Consider the following 22,522-nt stretch of genomic DNA (forward strand, 5'->3'; position numbering starts at 1 on the left):
CTATATTATCTAGAAGACATTATGTAGTCAAGCAATCTTTAGTAGGTTATTTTAAACATACAGAATAGTGTGTTTCATTGGCTATTAAAGAGCACAAGCCTCTGGAAAGAGGACTTTTAATTTGTTCATTTATTTATTCAACATTCATCAGAAGTCTGTCAAGCACTGCTCTAAGAGTATAGCATACATAAGTGACCAAAACGGGAAAAAATCCCCACCTTCATGGAGCTGACATTCTAATGAAAGGTGACAATAATAATAGCAGTGTTTATATAGTCCTTAGAGTGCACCAGGATTGTTGTGAACACATTATATTTATTATAACTCAGTTAATATGTGTCAATTTCTGATATATAGAAATTTTCTCTTTCTTTCCCTTGTCTAGTTCACCTTTGCATTCATTATCAGAATGATGTGAGATTTTCATTTCTTTCAAAGCTTATATGGATCACAGATGATGGTTAGCTCTTGGATTTTTTAGTTCATGTAATTAAATAAGACTTTAGGTTAAGTGAACTGATTTTAAAAATTTTTTGGTACTATATACAGTAACTGCCTTAGTGATGGCTAAACATTTAATAAAAGGAAATGATTCCTATGGAAATAATTTTTTTTTCTTACCACTTTACTTCTAGGTAATTATTACAACATCAAAAATCTCCTGAATGAGGAAAGTGTTCTTCTTTTTACTCAGATAAAAAGGTGAAAGATGAAGCAAAGTTTAAATATGTGTGTGTGTGTATATATATGTGCCCACATACATATATACACATACACACACACACACATATATATATATAAAACAGCTTGTGCAGTTGAGACATTATCTTTATAATTATTTGTGATATTTTAAAATAAAAATTTTATTCAGCTTTGTGTGTTCTTTTATCTGATAAACATTTCAAACGCCCATGTGTTCTGATTTTTCTCCAAATGTTCACAGTCTGTAGTGATCCCCATATTCATAATATTTTAATAACATGAAAAGAATCACTGCTCTCTCAGTGAAATGTAGGATATTTCTTTTTTTAGAAGATATTTGATTAATATGTTCATTCATTGAATCTTTTCCAAATGTTTTAAGTCACTAACAAAATAATTGAATAATAGATAATTGTGGTACATATAAATAGTATATCTGTATTACTTTCTTAGGGCTTTGTAACAAAATAGTACATACTGGTGGCTTAAAAACAAAAATTTTTTGTTTCATAGTTCTGAAATCAAAATGTCGGCAGGACCATGTTCTCTCTGAAACTTTTAGGTTTCACAATAATGCTTCTGCTTAGCGCTCATCTTTTTATTAGAAGGAGAGTCAGTGTGAAAGATCATTAAAAAATAACTCAGGCTTTCTTCTTAATGTTACCAGATGCACTAAAAATATGTTGATTTAGGAGAGAAAATGGCTGAATGTCATAAACAAATTGTTAGCATCTATTCCTGAAGTCATTTTAATAAGTATTTTCATACTAACCCGAAAATCTTAGTTTCATTTGTCATTGTAATTCAACAGTATGTGTTAACTGTTGCTTTTATTAAAAAAAAAAAAAAATCAGTGCAAATTTATTTTCTTGTGAGGCTTGCTAAGACATTGTCTATTAACTTCTCAGGGTCTCCATAAGAAGTTGCAGAATTTGAATACAATTTTTATCGCTAGAGAAACTGGTTATATTTGCTTTCCCAGGTCAAAAGTTACAGGACTAGATGTGCTTCTTTACCTAGACTGGCCAGAGTTTTGTTCAGTCATCTGCAATGGCTTGATTATTTTTTTTTTAAGTGAAGCATTTATTTTATTGATGTAACTTACAAATAATCAAATGCATAGATCTTACAGTTCAATGAGTTCTTGGCAAGTACATCTTATACATAAGTAACCCACAAAACTTAATGCCACTTTAGGAAGTTCCTATTCTGTCTAATTCAATTCCTGTCAACCTGACTTAGGCCCTTGGGCCAGTATTTTTTATTGTGGTAGAGAGGTTTTGCTTGTTCTAGAACATTATGTAAATGGACTCATAAAATATACTTTCATTCAACACCGTATCTAAGTTTCATCCACTGTGGTATGTATATAAGTTGTCCATATTTTATTTCTGAGTAGTATTCCCTATGAACACTGTTCCTTCTTTTTGTAATCCCTGGAAAAGTTTATAAAAGATTGGTAACATTTCCTTCTTAAATGTTAGAAAGAATTACCAGTAAACCATCCAGGTCTGGAGTTTTCTTTATGGGAAGATTTTTAATTATGGCTTTAACTTCTTTAATAAGTGCCAGAATACCCAGATTTCTTGTCTCTTTATTTGGTAAGTTTATTTTTAAAGAATTTGCCTATTTCTAAATTTTCACCTTGTTTGCATGAAATTTATAATATTTTCTTTCAAAAGCATTTTGAGATTTGACATAAAATAATCTTAAAATATACATAAATTAATATAAAAATAGTACAGTATCCGAAGCACAAATTTTGCTGTATAATTATTTCTTTTTTTTCTTTTTCTTTTTTTGGTCATTTTTTGCTAAGGTTTTATCAGTTTTGTTCTTTCAAAATAATTAACTTTTGTTTCATTGATTTTTCTCTCTGTATTTCTATTCCATTCATTTTTCATCTGATCTTTATAATTTAGTGCATTCTGGGGCACTTGGGTGGCTTAATCGGTTCAGCATTGGGAGTCTTAGTTTCAGCTCAGGTCATGATCTCAGGGTTGTAGATCGAGCTCCTCATTGGGCTGGCCTCCATGCTCAGCTGGGTGTCTGTTTCTCTCCTTCTCTCTCTCCATCTCCCTCTTCCTTTCCTCTCTCTCTCATAAATAAATGAATCTTTATAATTTAGTGTATTCTACTTTGTGTTTGATTTGCCCCTTTTTTCCTAGCTTCTTAAGGTGAATGTTTAGATTGTTTATTTTAGAATTTTCTTCCTTTCTAATTCAGCCATTTAAAGCTTCACTTTGATATGTCATTTAATTCAAGATATTTTAAATTTTTTCTTGTAAGGTCCTCATTGACCAGTGGGTTATTTGGAAGTGTTTCTTGTAAATTGTGAATATTTGGGAGTTTTCCAGATTTGTTTTTTCTGAACTAATTCGGAGATTTGCTAAGTTTTTCTGCAGTTTCAACTTTTCCAGCCATATGCAGAACTCAGTTCTGCAGCTGAAACATGAAAGCATCAGTAGATGCTTATTCATAACTAAATGAATAGATGTGGTTATGTTGCAATAAAACTTTATATACAAAATGCAGTGATCTGTATTCAGCCTGTGGGTGTGATTTGTTAGCCTATGATGTATATGGAAAACATACTTTGTACACTTTCAATCCTTTAACATTTATTGATACTATTTTATGATCAACAATATGGTCTGTCTTTAGAATGTTCCTTGTGTTAGAAACAAATGTGTATTCTGTTGCTGTTGGGTGGGGTATTCTATGTCTCTTGGTTGATAGTGTTGTTTAAGTCTCCCATATCTTACTGATTTTTGTGTAGTTTTTCTTTTTATTACTGATACAGGAGTGTTGATATCTCTGATTCTATTAAATATTTCTTTTTTATATCTGTCAATTTTTGCTTCATCTGTTTTGATTCTATTGTTAGATTCATGTTCGTTTATTGTTATTTTACTGCTGTATTGAACTACTTATCATTATGAAATATCTTTTAATAATATATTTCATTTTAAAGTTTATTTTGTCTGATGTTAATATAGCTACCTCAGCTGTCTTATGTATACCATTTGATAAGTATCTTTTTCTGTCCTTTTAACAATTAATTTATTATGTCTTTTAAGATGTGTCTCTTATAGAAAGCACATAATTGGATCTTAAGTTTTTAAAATCCAGTGTAATAGGCTCTGCCTTTTGATTGGAATATGTAATCCACTTATTTAATGTAAATATTGTTAGATTGAATTTGTGTCTGCTGTTTTGTGTTCTATATGTCTTAAGGGGTTTTGTTGTTTTTATTATAACTGTTTCTTCCTGCCTTATTTTGGGTTAGCAGTCTTTATAGCATACCATTTTAAATCTTCCGAAGTTATATTTCGAGTTATTATTTTAGTGGTTGCTATAGAGATTTCTATATTCATCTATATTTATCTCAGCCTCTTTCAGGTTACTACTGACTTCATTTCAGTAAAACTTAGCAGTTTTGCATTTCTTTAGCTTCATTTGTTTTCCCATTTTAATTTATACTATATCATTGTATAAATTACATTATAATATGCATCTGTTTGACTATGTGTATTTATATATTCCAACAATTTTGTGTTATAATTTTTGTTTTGAAGTGTCCTCTTTTTTAAGAAAAGAGAGAAAACATATGCAGTCTTTTATATTTACCGTCTTTGGTATTCTTCATTCCTTCCTGTGTATTTAATTTACTACCTGGCATTTTTCCTTCCAGCCTGAAGAACTTTAGTGCCTTTTACAGGTTAAGCCTATTAGCAACATATTCTCTTAATTTTTATGTATTTGGGAATGCTTTTATTTTGACTTCATTTCTGAATGATAGTTTCACTTGACAGATAATTTTAGGTTTAAGTTTTTTGTTTTTTGTTGTTTTTTGTTGTTGTGTGTTGTGTGTTGTTGTGTGTTGTGTGTTGTTCAAGCACATTGACTTTGTTTTTCCATGGCCTTTGTCCTCCATCATTTCTGATAAGTCCATTGTTAATTATATTGTTCTGTGTGATAAGTCATTTTTCTCTGGCTCCTTTGAAGACTTTTTTAGTCTTTTATCATTTTGACTCTTGTGTTTCTAGATTCTCTTTGTATTTATTCTATTAGGGATTTGGTGAGCTGTTTGCATCTGAATATTAATGTTTTTAATCAGATTTGGGAACTTTTGGGCTATTACTCAAAAGCTTTTTCTCCTTTTTCTTTCCTCTCCTCCTCAGACTCATTTTTTTTCAATCTTTTTTCTTTTAATTCTTTGGATACTTTCTATTGATATGCCTTGAAATTAATGATTATCTGCTATCTCATATTTGCTGTTGAGCCCATCTAATGATTTTTATTTTTAATTTGAGTAATTATGCTTTTTTTTTTTTAATGATTTTTTATTATATTATGTTAGTCACCATACAGTACATCCCCGGTTTCCGATGTAAAGTTCGATGATTCATTAGTTGAGTATAACACCCAGTGCATCATGGAATACGTGCCCTCCTTACTACCCATCACCGGTCTATCCCATTCCCCCACCCCCCTCCCCTCTGAGGCCCTCAGTTTGTTTCTCATAGTCCATAGTCTCTCATGTTTCTTTCCCCCCTCTAATTAACTCTAGAATTTAAATTTGGTTCTTTTTATAGTGTATATAGATTTCCTCCTTTGTTGATTCATTTTTAACATACTTAGCTTTAATTCTATAAACATGTTTAATACCCTATTGAAGTCTTTGTTAATCTAATATCTAGGTCCATACAGACTCAGTTATCATTAGTGACTGCTTTTTTTTTTTTCCTTTAGTATGTTTCATACTTGTCTGTTTTTTGCATGTCTAATAAGTTTTGGTTGAAAATTAGACATTTTAGGTAATATATTGTAACAGTTCTTGGTTATGTTTTATATATAAGGTTTCTTTCTTCTTTTTTCTTTAATTTATGATCTTTCCTGGACTCAAACTGTGGAATCTATTGCTCCTGTGGTGTCTCCGCTCAGTTTTTAAAATTCTTTATTTCAGTTTTTATCCTGGCTGCCTAGGGATAGCCTCTATCTCTATATAGTTTAGTAGTCAACCAATCTTTAAACAGAGGTTGACATCAAACACTTTTGAGTCTGTAACCTTCTACCCTCTGTTAATTGCTCCCTGTATGGGATGGGGGAGATACATTCAGTATTGCAGCCAGTTCTCAAAGTCTTCCTTGGCTTTTACTTTTTGCCATCCTCTCTTTGGTCTCTCCTGTGTTTGCCTCATTTCTGAGTTAGACAGGCTGTGTACAGAACTAATCTTAGCTCTTCTGTGTCTGTCTTGTTTCCAGGATCATCTAAGTAAATTTCTGGCAGCTGTGTTGCTCTCTAAGAACTGGGACTATAACTTTTGGCTAGTAACTACAGGTTTTCCCTGGCCATTCCTAACCTAACTGGTTTCCTCCACATTGACTGACAAAGCTATAGATTTACAGTGCTGCACTGAATCAGGTCCATTCCCTCTTAGGGCAGAGTTGTTGGTTTTTGTAGTTAGCCATAGTCTGTTAAAGATACAATCCTTACTGACCAACTTGGATAGAATGAGAACCTCACTCAAGAATCCCACAAGCTCCAACTTTTGTTTTTTTCCCCAAAGCTCTAGCAGTTTTTTTCAGAAATAAATAGTTCTCAACTTATTATTTACCCTAGGTTTCTCGTGCCTTGAAATTATAGTTTTTGACCATTTTGTCTAGCTTTATACTTTTTGTTTTTAAGTAGGGAAATTGTTGACCTTCATACTTGTATTACTGGAAATAAACTTTCATTTGTTTTATTGTTGAGTTTCTTTTTTTTTTTTTTTCCCTTCCTTTAAAGAAATTTTTTTAGGGGGTTAATTTATTATTGCTCAGCATGATCCTGTTGGGAATTTGTTTTAGTCTGTTAGGATAGTTTTAGATTGGCTGTTACTCTAGAGAGTGATTCTCACCTAGGAGGGATTTTATGATTCAGTGGACATCTGGCAATGTTGGGAAACGGTTTTGGTTTTTCTTTTTAAGATTTTATTTATTTATTAGAGAGAGAGAGGGAGAATGGGGGGTGAAGGGGCAGAGGGAGAAGAGAATCTTAAGCAGATTCCACGCTGAGTGCAGAGCCTGACACGGGGCTCAATCCCAGGACCCTGAGATCATGACCTGAGCTGAAACCAAGAGACGCTTAACTGGATGCTACTGGCACTTAGTATGTAGAGGCCAGGAAGGGTGGTAAACATAGTACAATGAACAGACCCTCTCACTTCCAACATTGCATGCCAAATAATTACCTGTTAAAATTTATCAGTAATGCTGAGGTTGAAAAACCATGTTCTAAAGGCAGAGTAGCTTTCCTAAAGTGTGGCCTTTCTGTGTCTAAAGTAAAAGCCTGGGTTGTTCAACAAGGGCTCTCTACTTTGGTTGTTGAGAACCATATCTACATTTTGCCACTTCTTTCAGCTCACAGCTCCTGGTGATTCTGTCAGGCCTCACAAAGTTTTTTTGTTTGTTTGCTTTTAATAAAAATTGTATATATTTGAAGTGTATAACATGGTGTTTTGATACATATAGTGAAACAATTACTGTAGTCAGGCTAGTTAGCATATCTGTCTCCTCAGTTTCCATTGTGCATGTAAGTTTGCATGTGTAGCAAGAGCACCTAGAATCTGCTCTTTTAGCAAATTTCCAGTATATAATACTGTATTAACTGTAGTCATCATACTGTACAGTAGATCTCCAGAACTTATTCATCCTACATAGCTGTGCCTTTGTACCTTTTCAGCAGCCATCTCCCGATTTCCTCCAGTTCCCTGCCCCCAGTAACCACTGTTGTAGTCTGGTTTTATGAGTTCAACTTTTTTAGATTCCACATATAAGTGAGATAATTTTCCAGAGAAGACATATAAATGACCAACCAGGTGTATGAAAAGATGTTCAATATCACTAATCAGGGAAACGCAAATCAAAACCACAGTGAGTTATCACATCTGTTAGGATGGCTGTTATCAAAAGGATAAAGTAAGTGTGGATGAGGAGATGGAGAAAAGAGAACCCTGTTGGTAGGAATGTAAAGTGGTACAGCCTTTATGGAAAACAGTATAGAGGTTTCTCAAAAAATTAAAAATTGAACTACCATGCAATTGGGTAATCACTCCTCTGGGTATATATCCAAAGGAAATGAAATCAGAGCTATTTGCACTCCCATATTCATTGCAGCATAATTCACAATAGCCGAGATACAGAAACATACTGCCAACAGATGAATGGATAAAGAAATTGTGGCATATAGATATTAGTCCTAGTATCTACAGAATAGATATTAGTCCTAAAAAAGGAGATCATACCATTTGCAAAAACATGGATCAATCTGGACTATATTATGCTAAGGGAAATAAGCCAGATACAGAAAGACCTCACTGAATTTTGCTCTGCATATTTGCAATTTATTCAGCCAAACTCTAGGGCAAACCACATGTTGTAGCTGTTTAAATTTAATTTAAACAAAATATTTAGCTCCTTACTTGCACTTGCCACATTTTAAGTGCTCAGTAGCCACATGGTACTGGTGGCTGTCATACTGGATGGCACATTAAATATTTCCATTTTTGCACAAAAAATATATTTTCATCATTATAGAAAGTTCTATTGCACAACACTGTTCTTGGGCACCATGCAGGTTTCTGGAGCTCTATTTTCAATGCAATTTCCTCTTTGGTATCCCACTGCAATTCCAGCTCTCTCAACAGCCCATATTATAGTGTGTTTTCTCTGCACCATGAGACAGCTGCTCTGTTTGAATTCCACTCTCTGTGCTCAGTTTTGGAAAGTGCCCCTAAGCATGATACCAGGTGACTGTGGAGCTAACCTTATTATGCCTTTCAAGAATTGCAGCCCTGCACTGTTGTCCAATGCCTGCACATAGTTATGTTTAATATTTTGCTAGTATATAGTTGTGCAGAGAGAATAAATTCAGTATCCATTAACCCATCATGGCCATCTCCCACAAAAGCTCATGATGCTTGTAATTATTTTTATTGCTTAATAGTAAGTATTCCAGTTTTGTTATTCATTCGCTTGCTGAATGGATGTACCTTTCATCCAGTTCCCCCAATGGTTACATATTATATAACTGTAGTACAATATCCAAAACAAAATTTGCATGGGTACAATGTGTATGATTCCACATCATTTTATCACATGTAACCACCCCTGCAATCTTGATTTGAGCTATCATCAGAAAGCTCTCCTTTATGCTGCCTCTTAATAGTTATATCAGCTCCCCTCTTCCCACCACCCTGTCTTCTAGTCTTAATTTCTGGTAACCGCTCATTTGTTTTCATCGCTATATCAATCACCTACAGATTGTTATATCAATGGAATCATGAAGAATATATGACTTTTGGCTTTTCTCACTCAGCATAATGCTCTTGAGAGCCATCCAAGTTGTTATATATACCAATAGTTCATTTCTATCTATCATGAGTAGCGTCCTACATATAAGTTTTTTTAAGAAACTGCTTAACTATTTTCCGAAGTGGCTGTACTGTTTCACATTACCACAATCAGTATATGAGATAACCAGTTTCTTCGCATCATTACCAGAATTTGCTATTGTTACTTTTTTTTAAGCTATTCTAATGGGTAAATAGTGATACCTCATAATTTTTATTTGTATTTCTCTAATGATGTTGAACATCTTTTCATATGTTTGTCATCCGTAGATCTTCAGTGCAATATCTCTTCATGTCTTTTAACCATTTTCTATTTGGATTTTTTTAATGTTGAATTTTTCTCATTTAAAAAATATATACACCTAGGGGTGCCTGTGTACCTCAGTCAGTTAAGCCTCTGCCTTTGGCTCAGGTCATGATCTCAGAGTCGTGGGATCGAGCCCTGCGTCAGGTTCCCGGCTCAGCGGGGAGTCTGCTTCTCCCTCTGCCCCTCTCCCCTGCTTGTGCTCTCTCTCCCTCTCTCTCTCCCCACCAAAGAAATAAAATTTTATACACACACACACACACACACACGTGTGTGTGTGTGTGTATACCTAGAACTACTACAATATTATGTGTCAATTATATCTCAGTAAAACTGGAAAAATGTATTATTTCTAAAATTTTTTTCAAAGATTTTGTATTTTTAAGTAATTTCTACACCCAACGTGGGGCTCAAACTTAAAACCCCAACATCAAGAGTCGCATGCTGTACTGACTGAGCCAGTCATGCACCCCTGGAAAAATGTATTTTAGATATGAGTCATGTGTTGGCTATGTGGTTTGCAAATATTTTCTCCTAGTCTGTGGCATCCATTTTCATCATTTTAATGGGGTCTTCTGAAGAGTGAAGTTTTAAATTTTGATGAAGTCTAATTTATGATTTTTTTCTTTTATAGATCATGCTTTTAATAGCAAACATGTTATTTTATTATTAAGGTATACAACTTGATAATTTAACATGTATACATTGGGAAGCAATTACCAGACAAGTTAGCACATTCATTACCTCACATAGTTACTGTTCTTTTGGATGTATGGTAAGAGCACTTAAGATCTACTCTCTTAGTAGATTTAAAGTGTACAATACAATATTATTAACTATAATCATGTACATTAGATCTTCAGATCTTATTCATCTTATAACTGACATTTTGTACCCTTTGACCAACATCTTCTCATCCCCCCCACCCCCCGCAACCTCTGGCTACCACCATTCTACTCTCTAGGGTTTGACTTTTTTAGATTCTACATATAAATGAGTCATACAGTATTTGTCCTTCTGTGTCTGGTTTATTTCACTTAGCACAGTGTCCTCCAAGTTCATGTTGTTGCAGATGTGACAGGATCTCCTTTTTTTCAGTGCCTGAATGATATTCCGTTTGTGTGTGTGGTGTGTATACCATAATATTTTTGCCCACCCATTCATAAGTGGATACTTAGGTTGTTTCAGTATCTTGGCTACTGTGAATTATGCTACAATGTACATGAGAGTGCAGATATTGCTTTGAGATCTGATTTCATTTCCTTTGGCTATTTACCCAGAAGATGGATTATTGAATTGTATGATAGTTTTATTTTTATTTCCTTGGGAATCCCCATGCTGTTTTCCATAAAAGCTGTACAGTTTTATATTCTTACCAACAGTATACAAGGATTTCCTTTTCTTCACATTCTTGCCAACACTTGGCAATTCTTATCTTTTAATAATAGCAATCCTAACAGATGTGAAGTGATATCTGGTTTTGATTTGCATTTCTCTGATGATGGGTGATACTGAGAACTTTTTCATATACCTGTTTACCATTTGTAGTCTTTTTGGAAAAATGTCTCTTTAGGTCCTTTGCTCATTTAAAAATTTATTTATTTATTTTTTAGTTTTGCTATTGAGTTTTATGAGTTCTTTGTGAATACTTTTTCTGTAAGTTGCTTTTTATTTTGTTGAATTTTTCCTCTGCTGTTCAGAAGCTTTTAAGGTTGATGTAGTCCTATTTGTTTATTTTTGGTGTTGCCTGTGCTTTTGGTGTCAAATAAAAAAAAATTGCTGCTGAGACTAATGTCAAGAAGATTTTCCTGTTCTCTTCTAGAAGTTACAGGATTTCAGGTCTTACATTTAGGTTTTTATTTTGAGTTAATTTTTGTATATAGTGTAATACAAGGTTTTAACTTCATTATTTTGCACATGGATATTCAGTTGTCCCAACACCATTTATTGAAGAGATCAGTTTTTCCCCATTGTGTATTCTTGGTACCCTTGTTAAAGATTAATTGAGTTTATATGCATGGGTTTATTTCCTGGTTCCTGTTCTGTTCCATTGGATTATGAGTATTTTTATGCCAATACTATACTGTGTAGATTACTGTATCTTTTTAAGACAACTTGAAATCAGTATGAGGTCTCCAACTTTGTTCTTTCTCAGGATAGTTTTGGCTATCTGAGGTCTTTTGTAGTTCCATATGAATTTTAGGGTTGTCGTTCCTATTTCTGTGAAGAATGCCATTGAAATTTTGATAGGGATTGAATTGAATCTATAGATGGCTTTGGGTAGTATGGTCATTTCAACAACGTTAATTCTTCCAATCCATGAATAAGGAATATCTTTCCATTTATTTGTGTTTTCCTCAATTTCGTTCATTCTGTGGCTAAGAGGGGCTATAGCTAGGTTATGGACTATTTCAGGATCTGCCACTGGACTGAATTTGGAAGTGTATGCATGTGTCTGTGTCTGTTTTTTTCTCTTTTATAAGAGTTATACATTTGATTAGGTTTTATATGTAAATGCTATGGCCAGAATTATCAGAACAAAGTTTTGTCCCTGATTTTAAAAGTAATGTATCTAGTTGTACATTGTTAAGACCCTGGTTTAAGATAGTTATTCTTAATATTCTTTACAGTGTTAAGAAATATTCTTCTGTTCTTCATTTTAAAGATTTATGAGGGAAGTGGGGCTAAACCGTATATCATGTCAAGCTTCTTGGCTTATATTAAGAAGTTTAATAGGTAAAGGGGGGAGGAGTTAAGATGGCGGAGGAGTAGGAGGCACCTTTTTCAGCCGGTCCCCCGAGTCGAGCTGGATAGGTCCCAGACCAGCCTAAACAACCACGGAACCAGCCTGAGATGCAGGAAGATGCATCTGGATCTCTACAAATGAACATCTCCAGCGCTGAGTATTGAGGTACGAAGCGGGGAGCCATGAAACCGTGCACAGATATCGGAAGATAAACGGAAGGGGGAGGGAGCCGCCGCGTTCGGGCGCCGGGAAGCGGTAGCCACTTGCACGGGAGAGCGGGCGGGGCTCGCGGACGGGGCTCGCGGATGGCACCCGCAAAACAGCAGACTGAGACTGTGAGCCGGGTGTGCGTGCCACCAGGCATCTCGCGAAACACCGGAATCCCAGTGCGCTCACTGGATCCAGACTGAGACCAGGAGCTTCCGGAGTGCGTGCGGGGTGGCTGGCGGCTGGCCGCGTTAGAAACACAAAGGACAGAGACGCACTGGCCCTGGAAGTGAGGGCTGGGACGCCGGGTGTGGGGCTCACATCCCGGGACGCTGCAGGGTTGAGCAGCACCAACAGTAACAGAGTTAAAGTGGCCAGAACATTAGTAGAGAACGGGCCGCAATCCCTCTGTTGTGTGACAGAGGCTGAAATTCGGCTGTTGCTGCTCTGAGTCTCAGAAGGGGCACAGCAAACCGCTAGGGCTGGGACGCCGGGTGTGGGGCTCACATCCCGGGACGCTGCAGGGTTGAGCAGCACCAACAGTAACAGAGTTAAAGTGGCCAGAACATTAGTAGAGAACGGGCCGCAATCCCTCTGTTGTGTGACAGAGGCTGAAATTCGGCTGTTGCTGCTCTGAGTCTCAGAAGGGGCACAGCAAACCGCTAGGGAAAGGCGCCAGAGAACAAAAGCCTGGAAATACCGGCTCAGAGAGTGCCCATCCCCATCCCCCTTCGCAGGGGACACGGAGACTCTACCCAAACAGGGTTGCCTGAGTATCAGCGCGGCAGGCCCCTCCCCCTGGGACCCAGTCAATAATTTGGGCTCTGGACAACCCCGCAACCTCTCCTCATCAGAATGACAAGAAGGAGAAGCCCCCCACCCCCAGCAAAGAAAAGACAGTGAGTCTGTGGCCTCTGCCACAGAAATAATGGATATGGATGTAACCAAATTATCAGAAATGGAATTCAGAGTAACGATGGTCAAAATGATGAGTAGAATTGAAAAAACTATTAACGAAAAGGTTACTGAGAATATAGAATCCCTAAGGACAGAAATGAGAGCGAATCTGACAGAAATTAAAAATTCTATGAGCCAAATGCAGGCAAAACTAGAGGCTCTGACGGCCAGGGTCGCAGAAGCAGAGGAACGGGTTAGTGAATTGGAGGATGGGTTAATAGAGGAAAAAATGAAAATAGAAGATGGTCTTAAAAAAATCCACGCCCACGAATGTAGGTTACGGGAGATTACTGACTCAATGAAACGATCCAATGTTAGAATCATCGGCATCCCCGAGGGGGTGGAGAAAAACAGAGGTCTAGAAGAGATATTTGAACAAATTGTAGCTGAAAACTTCCCTAATCTAGCAAGGGAAACAAACATTCGTGTCCAAGAGGCAGAGAGGACCCCTCCCAAGCTCAACCATGACAAACCTACGCCACGTCACGTCATAGTGCAATTCGCAAATATTAGATGCAAGGATACAGTATTGAAAGCGGCCAGGGCAAAGAAATTTCTCACGTACCAAGGCAAAGGTATCAGAATTATGTCAGACCTGTCTACACAGACCTGGAATGAGAGAAAGGGTTGGGGGAGCATTTTTAAAGCTCTTTCAGAGAAAAACATGCAGCCAAGGATCCTTTATCCAGCAAGGCTGTCATTCAGAATTGATGGAGAAATAAAGACATTTCAGAATCGCCAGTCACTAAGCAATTTTGTAACCACGAAACCAGCCCTACAGGAGATATTACGGGGGGTTCTATAAAAGTAAAAAGGCCCCAAGAGTGATACAGAACAGAAAGTCACAATCGATAGAAAGACAGACTTTACTGGCAACATGGCATCATTAAAATCATATCTCTCAGTACTCAGTCTTAATGTTAATGGCTTAAATTCTCCCATAAACGCCACAGGGTTGCAAATTGGATAAAAAGAAATGACCCATCCATTTGCTGTCTACAAGAGACTCATTTCGAACCCAAAGATGCATTCAGACTGAGGAAAGGAAAGGGATGGAATACCATCTTTCGTGCCAATGGACCTCAAAAGAAAGCTGGGGTAGCAATTCTCATATCAGACACCTTGGATTTTAAATTAAAGACTATAGTTAGAGACACAGAAGGGCACTATATTATTCTTAAAGGAAGTATTCAACAAGTGGATATGACAATTATAAATATATATGCCCCCAACAGGGGAGCAGCAAGATACACAAGCCAACTCTTAACCAGAATAAAGAGACATATAAATAGAAATACATTAATAGTAGGGGAGCTCAACACTCCACTTTCAGAAAGAGACAGAACACCCATGTAAAAAATCGACAAAGAAACAAGGACTTTGACTGCCATACTCGACAAGTTGGACCTCATAGATATATATAGAACACTACACCCCAGAACCAAATAATACTCATTCTATTCTAATGCCCATGGAACATTCTCAAGAATAGACCATATTCTGGGTCACAAAACAGGTCTCAACCAATACCAAAAGATTGAAATTATCCCCTGCATATTCTCAGACCACAACGCTCTGAAATTGGAACTCAACCACAAGGAAAAATTTGGAAGAAACTCAAACACTTGGAGACTAAGAACCATCCTGCTCAGGAATGACTCGATAAACCAGGAAATCAAAAATCAAATTAAACAATTTATGGAGACCAATGAGAATGAAAATACAACAGTCCAAAACCTATGGGATACTGCAAAGGCAGTCCTAAGGGGGAAATACATAGCCATCCAAGCCTCACTCAAAAGAATAGAAAAATCTAAAATGCAGTTTTTATATTCTCACCTCAAGAAGCTGGAACAGCAACAGAGGGACAGGCCTAATCCACGCACGAGGAAGCAGTTGACCAAAATTAGAGCTGAAATCAATCAAGCAGAAACCAGAAGTACAGTAGAGCAGATCAACAGGACTAGAAGCTGGTTCTTTGAGAGAATCAATAAAATTGACAGACCACTGGCAAGACTTATCCAAAAGAAAAGAGAAAGGACCCAGATTATTAAAATTATGAATGAAAAAGGAGAGGTCACGACGAGCACCATTGAAATTGGAAGGATTATTAGAAATTTTTATCAACAGCTATATGCCAATAAACTAAGCAATCTGGAAGAGATGGAATCCTTCCTGGAAACCTATAAACTACCAAGATTGAAACCGGAAGAAATTGATTCCTTAAACAGGCCAATTAATTATGAAGAAATTGAGTCAGTGATAAACAACCTTCCAAATAACAAAACTCCAGGCCCGGACGGTTTTCCTGGGGAATTCTACCAAACATTCAAAGAAGAAATAATACCTATTCTCCTAAAGCTATTTCAAAAAATAGAAACAGAAGGAAAGCTACCAAACTCATTCTATGAGGCCAATATTACCTTGATCCCCAAACCAGGCAAAGACCCCCTCAAAAAGGAGAATTACAGACCGATTTCCCTAATGAATATGGACGCCAAAATCCTCAACAAGATACTTGCTAATAGAATCCAACAGTACATTAAAAGGATTATCCATCACGAACAAGTGGGATTCATATCTGGGATGCAAGCTTGGTTCAATATTCGCAAATCAATCAGCGTGATACATCATATCAACAAGAAAAGACTCAGGAACCATATGATCCTCTCAATCGATGCCGAAAAAGCATTTGACAAAATACAGCATCCTTTCCTGATTAAAACCCTTCAGAGTGTAGGAATAGAAGGTACATTTCTCAATCTCATAAAAGCCATCTATGAAAAGCCTACTGCAAATATTATTCTCAATGGGGAAAAGCTGGAAGCCTTTCCCTTAAGATCAGGAACTCGACAAGGATGCCCACTCTCGCCACTATTATTGAACATAGTACTAGAAGTCCTTGCAATAGCAATCAGATGACAAAAAGGGATCAAAGGTATTCAAATTGGCAAAGTAGAAGTCAAAATGTCTCTCTTCGCAGATGACATGATACTCTATATGGAAAACCCAAAAGAAGCCACTCCCAAACTATTAGAAGTTATAGAGCAATTCAGTAACGTGGCGGGATACAAAATCAATGCTCAGAAATCAGTTGCATTTCTGTACATGAATAACGAGACCGAAGAAAGAGAAATTAGGGAATCCATCCCATTTACAATAGCACCAAAAACCATACGTTACCTTGGAATTAACTTAACCAGAGACGTAAAGGACCTATATTCTAGAAACTATAAATCACTCTTGAAAGACATTGAGGAAGACATAAAAAGATGGAAAGATATTCCATGCTCATGGATTGGAAGAATTAACATAGTTAAAATGTCCATGCTACCCAGAGCAATCTACACTTTCAATGCTATCCCGATCAAAATACCGATGACATTTTTCAAAGAACTGGAACAAATAGTCCTTAAATTTGTATGGAAACAGAAAAGGCCCCGAATCTCCAAGGAACTGTTGAAAAGGAAAAACAAAGCTGGGGGCATCACAATGCCGGATTTCGAGCTGTACTACAAAGCTGTGATCACAAAGACAGCATGGTACTGGCACAAAAACAGACACATAGACCAATGGAACAGAATAGAGAGCCCAGAAATGGACCCTCGGCTCTTTGGGCAACTAATATTTGATAAAGCAGGAAAAAACATCCGGTGGGAAAAAGACAGTCTCTTCAATAAATGGTGCTGGGAAAATTGGACAGCTACATGCAAAAGAATGAAACTTGACCACTCTCTCACACCATACACAAAAATAAACTCCAAATGGATGAAAGACCTCGATGTGAGACAGGAATCCATCAAAATCCTAGAGGAGAACATAGGCAGCAACCTCTATGACATCGGCCAAAGCAACCTTTTTCATGACACATCCCCAAAGGCAAGAGAAACAAAAGATAAAATGAATTTATGGGACTTCATCAAGATTAAAAGTTTCTGCACAGCCAAGGAAACAGTCAGAAAAACTAAGAGGCAGCCCACGGAATGGGAGAATATATTTGCAAATGACACTACAGATAAAGGACTGGTATCCAAGATCTACAAAGAACTTCTCAAACTCAATACACGAGAAACAAATAAACAAATCAAAAAATGGGCAGAAGATATGAACAGACACTTTTCCAATGAAGACATACAAATGGCTAACAGACACATGAAAAAATGTTCAAAATCATTAGCCATCAAGGAAATTCAAATCAAAACCACACTGAGATACCACCTTACGCCAGTTAGAATGGCAAAAATAGACAAGGCAAGAAACAACAATTGTTGGAGAGGATGTGGAGAAAGGGGATCCCTCCTACATTGTTGGTGGGAATGCAAGTTGGTACAGCCACTCTGGAAAACAGTGTGGAGGTCCCTTAAAAAGTTAAAAATTGAGCTACCCTATGATCCAGCCATTGCACTACTGGGTGTTTACCCCAAAGATACAGACGTAGTGAAGAGGAGGGCCATATGCACCCCAATGTTCATAACAGCAATGTCCACAATAGCTAAATCGTGGAAGGAGCCGAGATGCCCTTCAACAGATGACTGGATTAAGAAGTTGTGGTCCATATATACAATGGAATATTACTCAGCTATCAGAAAGAACGAGTTCTCAACATTTACTACAACATGGATGGCACTGGAGGAGATAATGCTAAGTGAAATAAGTCAAGCAGAGAAAGACAACTATCATATGATTTCTCTCACCTATGGAACATAAGAACTAGGATGATCGGTAGGGGAAGAAAGGGATAAAGAAAGGGGGGGTGGGTAATCAGAAGGGGAAATGAAACATGAGAGACTATGGACTATGAGAAACAAACTGAGGACCTCAGAGGGGAGGGGGGTGGGGGAATGGGATAGACCGGTGATGGGTAGTAAGGAGGGCACGTATTGCATGGTGCACTGGGTGTTATACACAACTAATGAATCATCGAGCCTTACATCATAAACTGGGGATGTACTGTATGGTGACTAACACAATATAATAAAAAATCATTAAAAAAAAAGTTAAAAAAAAAGTTTAATAGGTAAAAACTCAGTGCATAACATTATGATAGTAGTTGGCATATGAAGTTGACAAACTCATTTCCTTCCCGCCAAATCTTTTTGTTTTCCTTTGCCAAGGTTATGATGGATGAAGATGAGAACAATCTCTAAGGCTGTTAGAGTGGGCTTTTTTATGCACACTTACTACTTCAATTTTCCCAGGCTTCGTATTATTCTGTTATTCCTTGCCTTTCTGGAACTCATAGGTAGTTATTTTTTGGGCATCCTTATTACTTTGTAATCAGGCCATAACACGTAGAACATATATGAAAAGAAGAGGATGATAGTTTCCTTATTTTACTATTGCTGTATTTTTCCTCTAGTGGTCTCTTGAGAATAGGACACAACACAGCAAAAGTTTTTTCCTCAGCAATCAAGATAAAGACCCTTTTCCCACATTGTCACGTGAAGTTCATCAGAGGTAAGGGCCTCAGACAAATAGTAGTTACAAAGTGTTAGGCTATGAAACTCTGAGCTGTCATTGCAGTTGGATTTCTACCCAATGAAAAATCAGCTTTTAGATCAGCTCTCTATGAGTGAATACTTTTTGTTTTCCCTCAGTCCTGCACACGGGAGCAGAAAATGCAGGTTATAAACCACTGATGCTTTTTATATGGAGGATTTACGTAGCATAAGATGTCTTATTAGTCTTTTAATATCTGAGCATTTTCTTCCTCTGGTTGCTCCCTAAAATCTTAGCAAAAATATTTGCTAGTTAGAATATACTTTTTTCTTAGCACAGAGTAGGTCTTCAAAAGCAGTGTTTCACATAATTCAGATATTGGTAATATAAAGAATATATTTTTAATAAAACCGTTTTAATAACGTGTCACAAGGTTACTACAATTAGTGGAGTTGTAAAAACAATATTTCAATAAAGTATGATTTTAGGTATTTTTTATTTATTTTTTATTATGATTATATGCTTAGTCATGTTGCCTGGTGAGCCAGAGGGAGGGAATATTCTAGATACCAAATTCTCACTCCAGTGAGGCAGGTCAACCCTATCAAGATACCAAGGAATTAGTAGTAGTCTGGAAGATGTAATTTAGCAAATGATAGATGCTGAACTTAAAAAGAATAGTTATTTTAATATTTTTTGTCCTGCCATCTGCATTTGATTACAACCCAATTGTAGCTCATACACAGCTGTTTAATTTATTCAGTGATCCAAAAGTATTTACTGGACACCTGCTTTCTGATGATTAAATAAGTAAAGCTTTTTGTAAACAGTAAAATGCTATAAAAATGCAAGGTAATGGTATATGACTCAATAGCAAAAACCCACATAATCCAATTAAAATGGGCAGAGGATCTGAATAGACATTTTTCCAAAGAAGACATACAGATGGTGAACAGGTACATGAATAGGTGCTCAAATCATTAACCATCAGGGAGGTACAAATCAAAACTACAGTGAGATATCGCTTCATGCGTTTAGGATAGCTGTTTTCAAAAAAACAAGAAATAGATGTTGGCAAGGATGTGGAGAAAAGGGAACTCTTATACCGTTGTATACTGTATACTGTTGGTGGGGATATAAATTAGTTCAGCCACTAGGAAAATCAGTATGGACTTTCCTTTAAAAAGATTAAAAACAGAACTACCATATGATTCAGCAATTCCACTTTTAGTATTTCTCTGAAGAACACAAAAACACTAACTCAAAAAGATATGCACCCTCATATTCATTGCAGCAATATTTATAGTAGCTAAGTTATGGGGAAAAAACAATGTCCATTGATAGATGAATGGATAAAGAAAATGTGATATATATATATATATATATATATATATATATATATATATATACACATTCATATACAATGGGAAATATTTCAGCAAAAAATAAAAATCTTTCCATTTGTGACAGACAACATGGATGGACCTTCAAAGAAATACCGTATGATCTCACTTAGAAGTGGAATCTAAAAAACCAAAAATAGCCAAAACCAAGCTCATAGATGTAGAGAACGGATTGGTGATTGCCAGAGGTGGTGGATGGGAGGTGGGTGAAGTGAGTGAAAGGGATTAAAAGGTAAAAATTTCCAGTTATAAGTAATGAGGATGTATTGTGTAGCATGGTGACTATAGTTAATAATACTGTATTGCATAGTTGAAAGTTGCTAAGAGTAGATCTTAAAAGTTCTCATCACAAGAAAAAAGATTGTATGGTGACAGGTGTTAACTAGACTAATTGTGATCATTTTGCACTACATACATATATTGAAACACTATGTGGTACACCTGAAACTAATATATGTCCATTATACCTCAATTTAAAAAATGCATGGTAATGGTTCATCAGCTGTAACAAATGTAACACTAATGTAAAACATTAATAATAGAGGAAACTGTTCTGTCAGGAGAGGGGGCATATGGGATTTTTTTGTACTTCACACTTAATTTTTCTCTATATCTAAAACTAAAGAATAAATTCTCTTCATGATGATGATGATAAGAAAAGCAGCAGCAGCAAGGTAAGTTTGTTGTAGCTGTTGAATATAAGACAAAGTATCTGAATATTATCTAACTTTAATCATGCCTACTAGCTAAAAAAGAATTGATAAGGTTTAAGAAACTAACTTAGAATTTCTGGTTCAAGATAATAGACTAAGCACCTTATTTTTCCCCAAAATAAAGCAGATTGTTGAGCAGTTCCTGGTTTGGGTATTGGATCCTGAGAAGTAGAACAGAGTTTGTGTCCTCAAAAATAGATACAGAGGAAAATTAAAAGAATAAGCAGCTGAACTCATGGCTTAAAATGCTGAATACATTGTGTCCTTATTTTTTCAAATGGCAGCCCTGTCTGCCTGTTGACTAGTTCCCAGACCACCCACCCTGCAAGGAATCCTGCTTATTGACAAGTGTCATTCCCCTACATGAAACCCACCCTCCCCTTCAAATGAAAGGATTACTAGGGAAACAGCACAACCAAACTGCAGGGGAAACCCACACAGAAGGGAGAAAAAGTATGAAAAAGACCAGGATTAACTGACACAACAACCAAGAGACAGAAACGATTCATGTTGAGAGAAGAAAATGCAAAAAAAAAAAAAAAAAAAAAAAAAAAAAAAAAAAAAAAAAAAATTCTAGTTAGTGTCTTCATAAGTATTAAAGAAGAGATTGGATCCATAAAACAAGTATCACTGTTGTCGAAAAAAGAAAAAAGGCTGTTAGGCAATAAGAGGTCGAAATTTAAGTATTCGGTAGGTATGGTAAATGATAGAAAGGACATGGTTGAAAAACCAATTGGCAATCCAAAAGATAATAAGTAAACTAAAGAGAAATATTATAGAAAATTTAAGGGACATGGTAGATAGATTTAGCAGGTAAAGCATTAGTAGACTTTCTATGAAGAAGGAGCAGAATCTGGAAAGGAGAAAAAAAAAATAATGGAAGACAATAGATTGAAAGAATCCCCTAAGAGCCAAGAAGAAGAAATTTGACAAGATGCACCTGGAAACATTTTGATAACACTTTCTGAACTCTTAAGGATAAAAAGGAAATCATAAAAGCTTTCAGATAGTAGAACAAGATCCTTACAAAGGAACAAGAATCAGCTCAGACATCTTATCCACAATAGTGGGCTGTCTAAGACAGGACAATTCCTTCCAAGTATGAGATAAAATGACTTTGAACTTAGAATCCATACCCAGCCACATAAGCGAAGGTAAGATAGATCGTCAAAATGAAAACATTAAAAAAGTTGTGACCAATGGACATCATATGAAGAAAATTGAGAATGTACTCCACAAAAAAAATTTTTTTTACAAAGATGAATTCAGAAGATACTGGAAATAGTAAGGATTGGTAGGTCCCAAGAGACACATTTCTTTGGCTGTTACTCTAACTTGATCCTACTCTGAAAATTGTAGTATTCATTAAAATTATATTGTAAGGCTGTTTGTTTTTAGTTTTTAAATAAATTTATGTAGAAGGCCCAGAGGTGTAATTTTAGTTACAGATCATAGTGTAAACTATCATAAACTTAACTATGCAAGAAGGTATATCACTAATACAATTTCAGTTTATAAATTCTCATTAAACCCACTGGTTCTGGGGGACTGGGTGGTTCAGTTGGTTGAACATCTACCTTCAGCTCAGGTCATGATCCCAGGGTCCTGGGATTGAGCCCCATATCTGACTCCTTGCTCAGTGGGGAACCTGCTTCT

The 22,522-nt window shown here is 36.2% G+C and overlaps 1 protein-coding gene across 2 annotated transcripts in view; it reads left to right on the forward strand.

The window, feature by feature from the left end:
* The window catches only part of CENPC (centromere protein C), an 88,143-nt gene extending 84,597 nt beyond the window's left edge, over positions 1-3,546 (forward strand). For both annotated transcript variants that reach the window (XM_008708701.2, XM_008708702.2), the window contains exon 19: positions 636-3,546. In XM_008708701.2, coding sequence (XP_008706923.1) covers positions 636-706 — 71 coding nt within the window. In that variant the 3' untranslated portion in view covers positions 707-3,546. The remainder of the gene's footprint in view (positions 1-635) is intronic.
* Positions 3,547-22,522: the final 18,976 nt, after the last annotated feature.

Source organism: Ursus maritimus, unplaced genomic scaffold (assembly GCF_017311325.1).
Source record: "Ursus maritimus isolate PB19 unplaced genomic scaffold, ASM1731132v1 scaffold_8, whole genome shotgun sequence".
Lineage (NCBI taxonomy): Eukaryota > Metazoa > Chordata > Mammalia > Carnivora > Ursidae > Ursus > Ursus maritimus.